Source organism: Balearica regulorum, chromosome 1, assembly GCF_011004875.1.
Source record: "Balearica regulorum gibbericeps isolate bBalReg1 chromosome 1, bBalReg1.pri, whole genome shotgun sequence".
Classification (NCBI taxonomy): Eukaryota; Metazoa; Chordata; class Aves; order Gruiformes; family Gruidae; genus Balearica; species Balearica regulorum.
In genome coordinates this window covers 118,761,851-118,774,817 of record NC_046184.1, presented here as the reverse complement: position 1 = coordinate 118,774,817, position 12,967 = coordinate 118,761,851, and the positions used below count along the sequence as shown (strand labels likewise).

General features: G+C 40.0%; 1 protein-coding gene across 8 annotated transcripts in view; it reads left to right on the top strand.

Annotated features, from left to right (window-relative positions):
- ERG (ETS transcription factor ERG) overlaps positions 1-12,967 on the top strand; it is a 152,296-nt gene that overhangs the window by 79,850 nt on the left and 59,479 nt on the right. Inside the window, exon 1 of one of the 8 annotated variants that reach the window (XM_075772038.1) lies at positions 4,019-4,155. The exons of 6 other annotated variants lie outside the window; for them this stretch is intronic. In XM_075772038.1, the coding sequence (XP_075628153.1) occupies positions 4,138-4,155 (18 nt within the window). In that variant the 5' untranslated portion in view covers positions 4,019-4,137. Of the gene's footprint in view, positions 1-4,018; positions 4,156-12,967 lie in introns of those variants that run through there. One more of the 8 variants, XM_075772020.1, reaches the window with a different exon arrangement.

The window sequence follows — 12,967 nt, the reverse complement described above, 5'->3', positions numbered from 1 at the left end:
GCTTGCCCAATGATTTACTCAGAGTTATTTATAATGTAAAGAAATCTGTACAGTTAAAGGGATGAAGGCCACATTATTAGCAGTACTAACAACATTTTGAACGTGAAAAGGCAAGAAGCTATCCGGGCAGACTGCTGAACAAGGGTCGTGTAAGTAAAAGACGTGGGGGCACCGGTGAGGATAGCAGAGTGCACCTCTAGTCTTTTGATCAGCCCAGGCTGCGAGCAGTGTTCTTGGTTTGCCTCCCAGACAGCAAGATGGATTGCAGATCTGTTTATATAGGGCAATTTGCAATGTATTTCCTACATCCTAACAATCTAGCAGATATGACAAGAAAAAATCTGAGGACAGGGTTGTTTTTTAGAGTTAGCAGTGGTGTTTCAGATAGCATGAGAAGTGGTCTCTTTGGAAATATTTTACAAGTGTTTAGGTGCGTACATGCATATTGAACATATTTCTTGTACACTAAAAAGGATGCAACAAGCAAAACAACTTTTTTATTTGGAAATTCATCCTCTTTGTTTGGGACCTAGTATAATCACTTCTTTTGCATTGTCAGACCAAATCTTTAGGTCTGTACAGGGCCCTGTTGGCTCAAGCAGGCATAGATCAGCATAGATCAGATCTTTTGTCTCCAGTTTAGAAAGCTCTTCTCTAAAGAGGGAGCTCTTTAGTCCTAAAGGTAGAAGGCACTTAAAACAGTGTTTAAGCCTGTCTGTACTCAGGAAAGAATTTAAGCACAGCTGTAATTCTAAAACATGTGCAGAAACCCTGTTTTGATTAAGAAACTTAAGCACATGCGTAATGTTAAGCACATGCGGTAGTGTTTTGTTGCTCTGTGGTTTCTAGATGCAGGCTTGAATGTAGAAGAAAATTCCAACAGAAAGGAGCCCAGACAAATTAGGGTGACAAGCTTGAGAGAGAAGTTAAGGGGGGAAAGGATTGTTAGGTGACTTGTGTGGATTTTTAATACTTTTTTTTGTGTTTTCATTCTGCTTGTTGAGCAAGCTACATTTTTTCAAACTCACACGGCATTATTTCAGACAATAGCACAAAGTTGCCTAACATAACAAAAACATATTTTCTTTCTGTTTAACCTTAACAAAATGCAGAAAAGAGAAAAATAGTAGAAGCATTTGTACTATTTTTCTTTTGCAACTGGATGATGGTGATTTGATAACCCAATATTTTCCTTTCCTTACAATACCAAGGCTCTGTCTTGCAATTGGATCAACATAAGCGTAAGCACTCAGAAATCTGCCTGTGGGTATTAGCTTGAAAGTCAAATAAACTTCATTGAATTCTTTGGCACAGAATGTGTGCCAGTTTAAAATGGCAAAATCCTTACTGGGCTGTGGGGGTCTGTAAAACTTACATAATAATAATAGAGCTCAGCAGAGTCTGATATTGCCTGCCTTATGCTTCTAAAAGCCCTATATAAATCAAGAGGAGGTTTGTCTATATGGAGGTAGGCTGGAGAAGAATCATAACTAAAACCTGCTTGTGAATGAATTTGTTAGATCCCATCCACTGGAGAGCTGGAACTGATACTTCAAGCCTCTCAATATATTTGAGAAAAAAACCCAAAATACCATAGACTTAACTAGAGTGGAAGTCACCCAACTGAAACATTATACAACGCTTTGAAATGTCAAGAAAAAGGTTCTAATCTTTTGGCTGTCTTGCTCATTGTTTGGAGATGAAAAGGGAGGAAATCAACATCCCCATGAAATACAATTACTGTAAATTGCTTTCTTTTCATACTGTTTATAATGAAAATAGGAAAGTTACCAGAAGTTACCTACTCTGCAGAAGCACAGTAATTCGGTGATGTAGACTGTAAGAAGATGTTCAGCAGTGCAACATCAGATTTCTATATGAATCAACTAATGGAGAATATAAACTATTGCACAGCAGTGCTGACTCTGGATTGCTCTGAAGTGACCAGAAGTCATCTTTGCAGTAGAAGAAACCAGACCTCCTTAAAGTAAACTATAAGCTCAAGCTAAACTTGTACAGGGCGTTGATCCCATGGCACCTCAGGATCCAGAGCGGGGAGGAAAAGCAGGGTGTCTGCTCTCCCCTTCCCAGTCTGTCCATCGGGATCTGGGGTCTGCTGGAGGCTTGCTCAGCCCCTCGGACTGGCTGAGGGGGCCTGAGGCTTGTGAGGCAGCTGGAGATGAGTTGGGATACAGGCTCAGCTGGGTGACACACCGCCAAGCTCCAAACGGGACTCCCCAGGGGCAGCTCTGCCACATCCCAGTTGCACCAGTCCTATGTCGCTCTGTTGTGTCAGGGATTTCCAGCTCTGCGGTCCTCGTGGGACGCATGGAAACGAGGATTTTCCAGAATTTAGTGAGTGGGAGAGCCATTCCTGTGAGCAGGGTCAGGTGGACGAACCTTTTCTCTGCCCTGCCTGGGGTGAGATGGAGCAGTACCTGCAGGACAAATGCCTGAGGGCCAAGCCAGCAGCGCTTCATGTCCTCCGGGTGCGTCTCTGGAAAAGGGCATGGCCGCGCTTCACCTCCTTGGTCTCAGGATAGGAGGGGAAGAGTGAACAGGGACTTACCGCTGTCATTGTATACCATTTGGAAAAAATGCATACCGAATGCCAGCAGTCATTGCCAGTTACAGAAAAACACTCTGATTTCCTTTCCCTTTCCTAAGGAGCAGGAGAGGAAGGCGTTGAGAGAGCGTGAGGTCATCTGCCTCCACTAAGTAATGCAACGACAAGCCATCACTATTTCTCGTTCTTTTTTATCATACCAGAGTCCCTGGTCAGAGGGCGGGACACTGTTACAGCAGGAATTATCTATCCAGTGCTGCAGTGCTTTCAAGCAACGTGTCCATGGTTTGATGTTGTTAGAGGAAGGATTGAGAAATTGTGAACTGGTTATAGTAGGACCAGCTTTTAAAAATTATGAGGTTGTTGAAAAATTAATACATTCTGACTTGTTTTAATTTTTCCTTCAATTTTTGAGGGTCCTACTTTTCAAGCTTTGGTCTTCTAACTGAAAGCTCAGACTGTGTTGACACCAGGAGCTATGTCTTTTACAAAAACACAAAGTTGCGAGGATCATAAGAGCAAGAGGGTTGTGCCAGCCCTGGATCCTGAGTAGTTCTTTACATGTGGACTTTTACACTGGTTGGTGCTGTGGAAACACTTTGCTTTTCTTATTTTTTAGTTCAGCACTCCTAAGCAAGGATCTGGGACAGGGACGGTATTTTGTTTGCACAGCTGGTAGTTTTGGGGTGCCCTGTGACTGCCAAGTGCTACAAAAGGACAAATAAATATATAACACTGAATAAAAAATGACTGTCACACTCCAACTAGGAATGGAGTCGCCAATGAGACCATCTCATTTTCATGCATGGATAGAGCTGTGAAGTAAAGGAAGAGAGTGGAAAATTTAAGACTGTTTATGGCATTCAGGCACTTGCTTTTGAAATGTGTTTTTTTGTGAGTTCCTTTCCTCAGTAACAAAGAGGCATCAAAAAGTAATGATTGTCTCCAATCTACTTGCTGCTTCTGTAAGAAAAAAAAAAAAGTGCTTGATCAAATAGGCTAGAAAGTGTCAATAGCTCAAGAACCCAGGAATGAGGTTAATGGACAAATATAGATGTGGTGTAAGTGGGGCTAGACTTCATTAACATATTTGGAGTTACACCCGCTTATACCAAGTCTGGCTTTGGCCCTGAATCAGCAATTCCCCAGTGAACAGACTGCATGAAACTAGTGCCGAATTTGGCCCATTTCATCTGACATCTGCATCCTGCCTCAAAGTGGCATGTCACACTTACTGCACATCAGATCACACCTGGCCAGGCAGTCACAGGCAATTGACTTTTTTGAAAAAAAAAAAAAAAAAAAAAAAAATTAAAAAAATTTAGTCACATATCATCAAGAAAAACAACATTGTTTTAGGACTCTTATCTCTTCACTCCCAAATATCCTGTTTCTTCGAGCTGTGGTGGCCAGGACCAATAGAAACCTCTTCCTGCCATTGGCTGACTTCATTTCCCAGAGTTAGCACAATCTCATCCGCTCTAAACAACCTCATCAAAACTTCTTTCTGGTCAGAGCGAAGCAATAATTATTATTAGCAATTATTAGCAATCAATAATCTTGATCACATTATGGCAAGCACTATTAAGGTAAGAAAGGGGTACCTTTTTTGTTGGAATTTTTTTCAGTGGCGTGTTCTTTGGTTTCCTTTATCAACCTAGATAAGTTAGAATTGGGCAACACCCCCACTGCCACAATAGAGGACAACAAGATTTCCTTTGTACTGCCTAGTAAATTTCCTTTTTCCTACTCCAACCATCCGCAAGGCTTAAAAACTTCAAACTCGGAAAAAAAATTGGGTTTTTTAAATTCACTGTTCAGTGCTGTGGATTGCATATGCGAAGCCCTTTTATGAGAGCTTCTGAAATTTCTTGTAGGTATCATTCTGACAACTTGGATGTGTTTGCGTACTGCCATAAGGGGAGAGGGTGTGCACTGGAAGGAAAAAAAGGGCTCCTAAGAGCACTAAGCTTTTGGATACTTTTAAATGTTTCTCTCCTTGATGGGGACACAAATATTAGCAAGCTGGAATGAGAGGCACCAGCTCTTGTTTCTCTCTCATGCAGGTGTTAATTATGTGCTTTTCTAGAAACTCTGTCGTGATACTTGGGACCTTTCTGAATGTTATTTTATGGTGGTGGCAAGATCTCATGGGTGTGTTCTTTTTGTTTTATTTTATTGGACAATAAAATTCTGTTATTGGCTTATAAATTGATCTCGGTGCATGCTTGGTTTTTTTTAAGAATGGCTTTGCTGAGTTTTTCGGGTTATGTCACTTAGAAAGTTGAATATATCTATGTGTCTATGTATCTAGTTTTTGCTTCTCTGTATGTTGCAATAGATAGCAGTTACAGATATAGTAATAGCTGTGATTAATTGCAAAAGTATAACTGTAAACGCTTTGTGATAGTGAAACTAATTTTACGTAAAGAGCAAACCAGCATGTACAGTGAGGACTCTGTGGCGTTGTATTATCAGATTTGGGATCAAGGTATTTGTTTTCTTCGTGGTATTGTGTGTTTCTGTACTTTTATAATTATGCCGGAGATTTAGTAAGAGATACGGAATAGCAGAGGTGCCTGGCCATTAGCTAAGTGGAGCTGCAGTTGGGTTTCTCAGTAACTTCTGCTTAGATGTTTACATTTTAAAGATAATTTGATGGTTTTTGTTATAGTTTTTGAAATCTGAAAGTCTTGCCTGAAGACATTATGATTAAAAAGAATAATGAACCTTCTCTTTCCGCAATCACTGATGCTTTCAAAAAGCTATCTGTAGAGACAAAGATCTGAATCTCCTCTGCATTTCTGGCCAGTATCTTATTATATGCTAAGTAGCTCCTGAAGCAGCTGAATTCCATTTGGTTTTGCCGCACATTTCAGAGCACACAGGACATGACAGGCGCTCTGTGAAAATCTTGAGGTTCAGGGAGTCAAGTTTTGCGTTGTTAAAAGAAAAGGCTGTGTGCTGAGATAGCAATGCTGGGTTTTGTGTCTGTTAATCAGAATGCACTATCGATGCTGATGGGAAATTTTTTTTCAAAAAGGATGGTACAATGAGCTTAGATGATGTATGCATTTTGAGGAGCTTTTATTATTATTTTTTGATGTTTTGTGTTGGCTGAATTATAATAGGGTAAATGATTGTAAACAATATCTCACCATTGTTATTTTACCTCCACCTTACACTTACAGAGGTGAGAAGAGACTGTTTGCAGCTGTGTGTTATGCAGCCTGTTAGCGCACTGCAGACAGCAAAGCCTCCTGAGTGGAAAAACGTACATTTCTGTTTCCTCATCTGGGAGTGTGACACTTGCAAGGGGAAATAGGTACCCCAGAATGTTGAGGATTTTGATGCCCAGGGTGCTGGGAAGGCCTTATACACTGAAGCAAGGATTTTATTGTTGCAAGTGCAAAATGTAAAATGACTGAGGAGAAATGACAGGTGCTTTGTACTCTAGATGCAGGACATGTTCTCTGACATGAAGCTAAGCCAGTCCAAAGAGATTCAATTTCTCTTCTGTATTGAGTACATAAAGAAGTCATTGAACTGAGAGGTTTCCGAAATAAAGAAATTCCATGTGAATGCCAAACAGGTGTTTGTGCTTTTGCTTAACAGTTACATTTAGCAAATGTTTGTTGCAATTTCAATGTAATGGCCTGCCTTGTCTGCTGGCAATGGGTAGCCCAGCTATCCCAGCGCAGGTAACGAGGCTGTGGCCAAGAAAGGTGGAAAGCCTTATCTGGGATCTCTGTGCTGGGAATTCACTCTCTTCTTTGGGGAAGCCATGGAGTCATTAAATGTCAAAATTAGGTTATGAATGGCTATGTATTTGTTCATAACCAGGTGGAAATTGCCCTAAGCATACACATATGCAAAGGTGGCCTTCCAGTAAAACTTTGATTCATCCTTTCCCTATCAAACCTGCAGACAGACCCATGGGACACTCGGGGCTCATGAGAGATCAGGCTGGCTTAACTGGGGCTAATCGGGATCTATGAAGGCAAGCATTTGTGTAAGTTTGCTGTCACTGGGGTTGACGTCATGAGCGTGGCTTTACTGGGAGATACATCTCTTCTCGTCCCCTGCCCTCCTTCTGCCGTCCCCTTCCCCTTCTCCTCCGACGAGGAAAGCGCCGCAGTTGAAGGTTTCTCCTAAGAAGGAGGACGCGGCAGTGCCACGGCACGGACGGCTTACTTGAATTTTGACCTTCACACCCTCGCTCGGGCTGGGGACCTCTCGTCGGGCCGGGAGCGGGGCTGGCTCCCAGGGGAGCGGCGTAAGAAACTGCAGAGAGGAGAGTGATGGGGGAAGGTGTGCACCCCAACAGCCAGTATTTTGGTTTCCGTGTGCAGTCAGGGGGGCTGATATTTCTAATGCATTTGCTTCCCGATAGCTGGTGGGCGCACGGCTGATCTCACTATTAGGGTTTTTTGGTATTTGAAGGATAAAATTATTTTTTCAAGTTTTCCAAGTTTTTTCAGCAATAAGGTGACATGTTTCCTTCTGGCACAAGTAGTACCTGACAGATATGTGCAGCAGCACAACGGTGCAGAACGCTGAAGCCAAAGACTATCAAATCAATACAGCACTGCTAATTATAAACATCCCACTAGTTACGGTAAATACGATTTTAGAAAATATCAAAGGATTCTGAATTAGGCATCTGTCTTTTTTTTTTTTTTTTAATAGAATGGAGCAAAAATTACTTATGTGTTACCTTGGGATGAAATAAAAATACTTATCCTGAAGGTCATTTTGTTTGTTTTCCCATTACTCTATAGTGGAGGAATGAACATTAAACAGAAAAATACAACTAGAATTCTACCTTCTTGCCATGTAGCAAGCCTTCTTATACTTCTCTCCCTGCCTGGCAAAGCAATTGTACTTATTTTTAGAAAAGCTATTCAGTAAGTTCTCTTGACTTTGCAATGACTTATTGATTATATTTGTGGATATTTATTTTACTCTAATTTACTTCTAAATATGTGCATGTCCACTTCTTATTATTGATTTCTAATGTGCTGTTCACACAGAAGCAACAATTTCTGGGAGAAGTCTGTGTGCTTGATAAAGGACAGGAGAATCTTTGTGGTTTCTATGGCTTGAAAGAATATGGATATACTGATTAAAGCAGTATATAGTGGCAAGATTTTTTTTTTGGTGAGGAATCTTAGTCTGTGCTTCTCTCTATAGTATTACTTTTCTCTCACTTTCTTCTAGAAAATCTAAGTACTCACTCAAATGTTTCTAAATCCAAGGAAAGCTGGAGACAGTTAAAAAAATATCATTTCTTGGCGTATGGAAATGTTTAAGTCTTTGTTTAGAGCACTGCATCTGCACTGAATCCAATAGAACTAATACAGTAATTTGTACTTCTGTTCTTTGCATTAAAAATCCCCAAACCATAAACATTATTCTCTTTTCGTTCTCATCTCAGTTAGCAAATGATCCAATGGTATATTTAACTTTGAGCCTGTAAATACTTCCATTGGCTTTGGTGATATGACACATATGACAAAACCTTCTTAAAGCTAAGCACACACCTGAGTGGTCTGGGGAAGCAGAAGCAAGAACATAAAGAGTGCCTTAAACCACTTACCCTGATCTTGTACTCCTTAATTCAAAGTTTCCACCAATTTCATGAAAATTTTGTTCCAATAAAGGCAGTAGAATCAGACCTATAATTATTTCCAGGTAAAATAGTATTTGTGACTCAAATACAAATGCACAGTTTCAAGGAAGAAATAGTCATACGAAAACAGAGGAAGATATTTTGGGGATTTTTGTGTTGGTTTGTTTTGTTGTTTTGGTTTTTTTTGTTTTCTTTTAATCAGCATTTAACTCAATCTGGTTTGTGGCTACATATGCCAAAATTAAGTCAAATATAAGGATTTTGCTTTCCGGAATTAAGTCCCCAGGCAAGGAACAACAGCTGGAAAATGCATATGTTTGACTGCCTGAGTTGGTTGGTTTGTTTGTTTTTTCTTAGCAAGACCTATATTGTCTCTTAACAAAATGTTTTTTAGCAAGTTCCACGAGTTACAAAAGGCTTTTCAGAAATAATGTTAAAAGAATCAAGTGCTCTTGGAGAATGACTTGCTGAAAGATAAATACAGAAGTAGTTTTGAGAAATGTGAATGCCAAAAGAAGATATTTCTTTTTCAAGTGACAGTTTATAAACCAATAAAAATATCTAATGCTGTTCACTCAAAAAGAAGTAGGCTTCATAATGCAAGTTTCTAAATCAAACCAACAGAATTATTTTGAAAATCAGCAAAGTGGAGAAAAGAAAAAGAAAAATTGGTTTTGTATCACTTGTATTATCAATTTTAACAAAGTAAAAGTGATTCAGTAGAAAATACTACATGCAGTGCCAAACCATGTCAAGTTAACAAAAATCTTATCATTGACTGCAGTGTGGTTTCTATCAGATTCATCGTTAACTAGTTAAGAATTAATTTCTTTTGATAGATAATTATACAGTAGAGAAATACTAGCAGCTTTTCACATTGCCAGTAATGAAAATCCAATGGGTATCACAAGGAAGAGATCTCTCTCCTTGTCATGCATCCTCTAGGCACCAGGTTGCTGATTATTACTATGCGCATAGTCATCCTATTAGGAAGATTAGACATTGCTTTCAGGAAGGGGATATTAGTGGGTAATAAACAAGTAATATTAGTAATGTTTTTTAATAACTACTGTGTACAAACCAGTGATTACCACTTCTGGTAATTATCATGTTGTGAATCAAACTTGTTTCAAAGTAAAATGAATAAAATGACAATTATTGTCACAAAAATGTCATTGAAAATTAAACGGTAAAAAAAGAAATCATGAGTAATAGCAATTTTTTAAGGCTAGGCTGAAGGACACACCAAGCAATCATCCATATGCAGTGGACCAGGCAAATGGTCTTTTGGAATGGTGGATTTTGGAAATTAACGAGCTGAAGGATGGGTGGGAAATGGTGTCACTAGGCCGACGTAACCTTTTCACACTAGGAAAAGATCTGACTTGCTTAGTTAAATGTATGTGTTGCCAGGTTAAGCAGTGCCTGATAGATGGAAAGGAAATACAACAGCAAATTACAAGGGCTGGGTATATGCAAATACATGCTGGAAGGGGTGGTGAATAACTATTTATGGGAAGTGGCAAAACTCTGTAAAATGACCTACCTGACTTAAGAGAGATGAGAGAGTGAGATACAGAGAAGCAGTGCTATAACTGGGAAAAAAGCCACAGGAGGCTGGAAATGTTTCGTTTGACAAATCCCTAATTACAGTTGCACTGAGAGAAACAAGTAGCAGCATATTAATTCTGCATGGAAGATTTTGCATAACTGCAATGCTAGCCTGTAAGATTTTTTTTAAACCTCATTCTTTAGAGTTGAAAAACATCTTTTTTTAGACGATATGTTTATTACCTTGATAAACAGTAAAATGCTGCCACAGCAATTACCTTGATGATAAAGAGTCTGTAGACAGATACTTCCTGCGTTCATTTCCTACTCAGATAAGTCGCCAAAATCAGGGACTACCAATACAGGAAATGCTTTCAATAGGAACTTCCTATCTGTTAATATCTAATTCACTGAAAAGATCTAAGGCCTTCTTGTTTGATATAAAGGTTCTACCTGTTACTATTTAAATGTTTAAGCCACAGTACAACACATCTGTTTGTGTAAAAATTTAAGGCCAATGCTGTTACATTGGACTATGAAATATCGGGGGTTTTCATCGCAATGGCAGGAAAAGTGACCATACATTTTACAATAAAGCAAATCAGGGTGCTTCAAAATACGTTGTCATTCTGTCAGACGAAGAGCAAGCAGCCGCCTTCCAACTCCTTTTGCCTGCATCCTTTCCTTATTTGTATGCATCACCAAATAAAATATACATTTCACTAGCCCTTGAGGTGGACTTCAACAAATAGTTCAGAACATGTTCTGGATATATTAAAGAATCACAGCCATCTCTTGCAATCCACAGTGACATACATGTATTCAATCAAAATGACTGAAACGGAAATTTTGCCTCACTGTGCAGAGAAATAAAACCATGACTAACCTGTATGTTTGAACTTCTGCTAAGAAAAAGAGAAACCTAGAACAAAAGAAATGTAAACAAAGACAGAAAACCTCCATTGCTAATTGTAACTTCAGGGTAATTGCTTTCAAACACATAAATAGAATGAATGAGGATTTACAAAACCTGAAGTGAAATTGAAGTCAAAAGTATTTGGCCGATGGCTTGACTGGGGCCAGGCTTTCACCCAAGTTATTCAGGAGCTCAGCCCAAATTTTGTGCATTGTTTTGCCAATGATTCCCCTGGAGACATTCCAGGTTTCTGCCACTGTGACTGAGATTGGTATCTTGACCCTCCCCCATAGAGCTGAGTTGTCCTTTGCTGTTGTGGCTTCATATGTATCACACCTTTTCATCTTTGAAGAATAGACCCACATTCAGTTATCTCCTCAGAGTACTGTGGGAAAGGCGGTTGTTAGAAGTTCATGTTGTGGTCTAACAGGCTGGGAATCTGTGGTTGGATTTACAGACCCCTCCAGAGACTGCGGCAAACACATCACTTGGAGCACTGGCTGTCGGACCGAAGAGCCGGTCCTGTGGGAACCTGGCCCAAAAGCCTAGTTACTGCAGATGGGTTCTGCAAATTGAAGTTAGTTTTGACAAGTAATTTCCATAAGGCCATGGGTGAAGAAGCTCTAGGAAGTTGCCGTTTGGGTTTACAGGGGTGTTGGGGAAATACTCTGTCCTGAAAGCACTGTTCCTGGGACGTGGTTAACCAGCTCTTATCTACTTGCCTACATTTTTATTGTTGTGAGTCTTTGGTGTATTCACATCAGCTTCCCTCATGCGTAAGGTATTCCTTTGGAAGAGCTCAAAATTGTTGCTTTTTACTAATCAGATCAACTCACTGAAGTGGTGGCCAGAGACATTTTTCACATTATTTCCATACAGCCATTACCTTTTAAAAAATTTTTCCTGCGATTTGTCATCAAGGCATCGGTACATGTACCATATTCATGGAATTCAGAATGTGATTGTTTAGTCTACGTAAAGGGGGAAAAAAGAGGGGGATCCTGTGCCTTTAATGTTGTTTATAACGGTTGGACAGAGCTTGTCAGGTGAAGGTTAATTGCTCTCCAGTTAAAGCAGTTCTCTGCACAGATGGGTTATCAGGGCTGAACACTCGTTACAAGATTAATCTCGTTTCCGACAAGACTTCCCTTTCCTTCAACTGATTTTTGCTCAGCCATTGGACCTGTCACCAGCCGTTAAAAGAAGGGTGGGTTACCTCTGGGATATTAATGCTTGTGTGCAGTGAAACAATACAAAGTGTGTGTCATATCGGTAGGGAACATCTTTAGGAGACAGCACATTTCAGTGCTGTTCTGAAGGTCGAGATTCATAAACAACAGAAACAATCAGGAACATTTGTATTAACCCTCTTAATGAACACAAACACCAGCCGAATCATCCGTAGACTCCTTTTTTCATGTCCATTCTCTTCTAAATGTGGTATTTTTTTAGTTCCAAAGGTGTATTTTTGTTGAAAATTTTAGTCAACAAAATAGCCACTTGTGAGATGTGTAACCTGGGACTATGTTTCTGTCCAGTCGATTAGCTGATGGACATGGCCACTTCAGTTAATGCTTGTTTCAGCCAGAGGAAATATATCATGGTGGCCACTTGAAGAAGTTCAAACCTTAGGAGTTTTATCTTGGGCTCTACAGTAAACCTATTGAATTTTCCTCTTTCTCTAAGCTGGATTAAATCAGAACTGGATCCACTATATCCAGTGGGCTACAGAGCTATGTAAAGTGAGAGAACTGGACACATCATTTTCTTAGCATGATATTGCCTTGCTATCCAAGACTGCAGCAGATCTGTCAGTCCAGGGTGATCCTGAATGGTTGGATGGAGTGAGTTCAAGGAACACAAAAGTCTCACAGGAGTTTTGGGTTTATTTCAGGAGTTCTGATACAACCAAAATAACACAACTTGGCAAAAGTCTTTGGCTGCCAAGTTTCTTCCACGCAGCTTTAGTCAGTAAATTCCAAAACACTAAACAAATATTCAAGGCAACAAACAGGGTAGCTCTTATGTTTCCTCAGAGTTTCCTGCCCTGGCTTCGGATCAGCGTGATCCTGTCGACAGTGCTGAGTCTCTCCATTTACTTTGGTGAACTTTGAATCAGGCTGGGTTGACCCAGCCAAAAAAGAAAGCTCTGTGGAGGGTCGCAGGCAGCACAGTATTCACTGAATGGTCGCTGTAGATGTGATCCATCAAACCGTACAGACATGTTGCTGAACTGAAAGCATCTGAGCTGTTCCACTGATGTTTTACATTAAGAGTGTGCAAATGTGCCTCATCGGGCTGG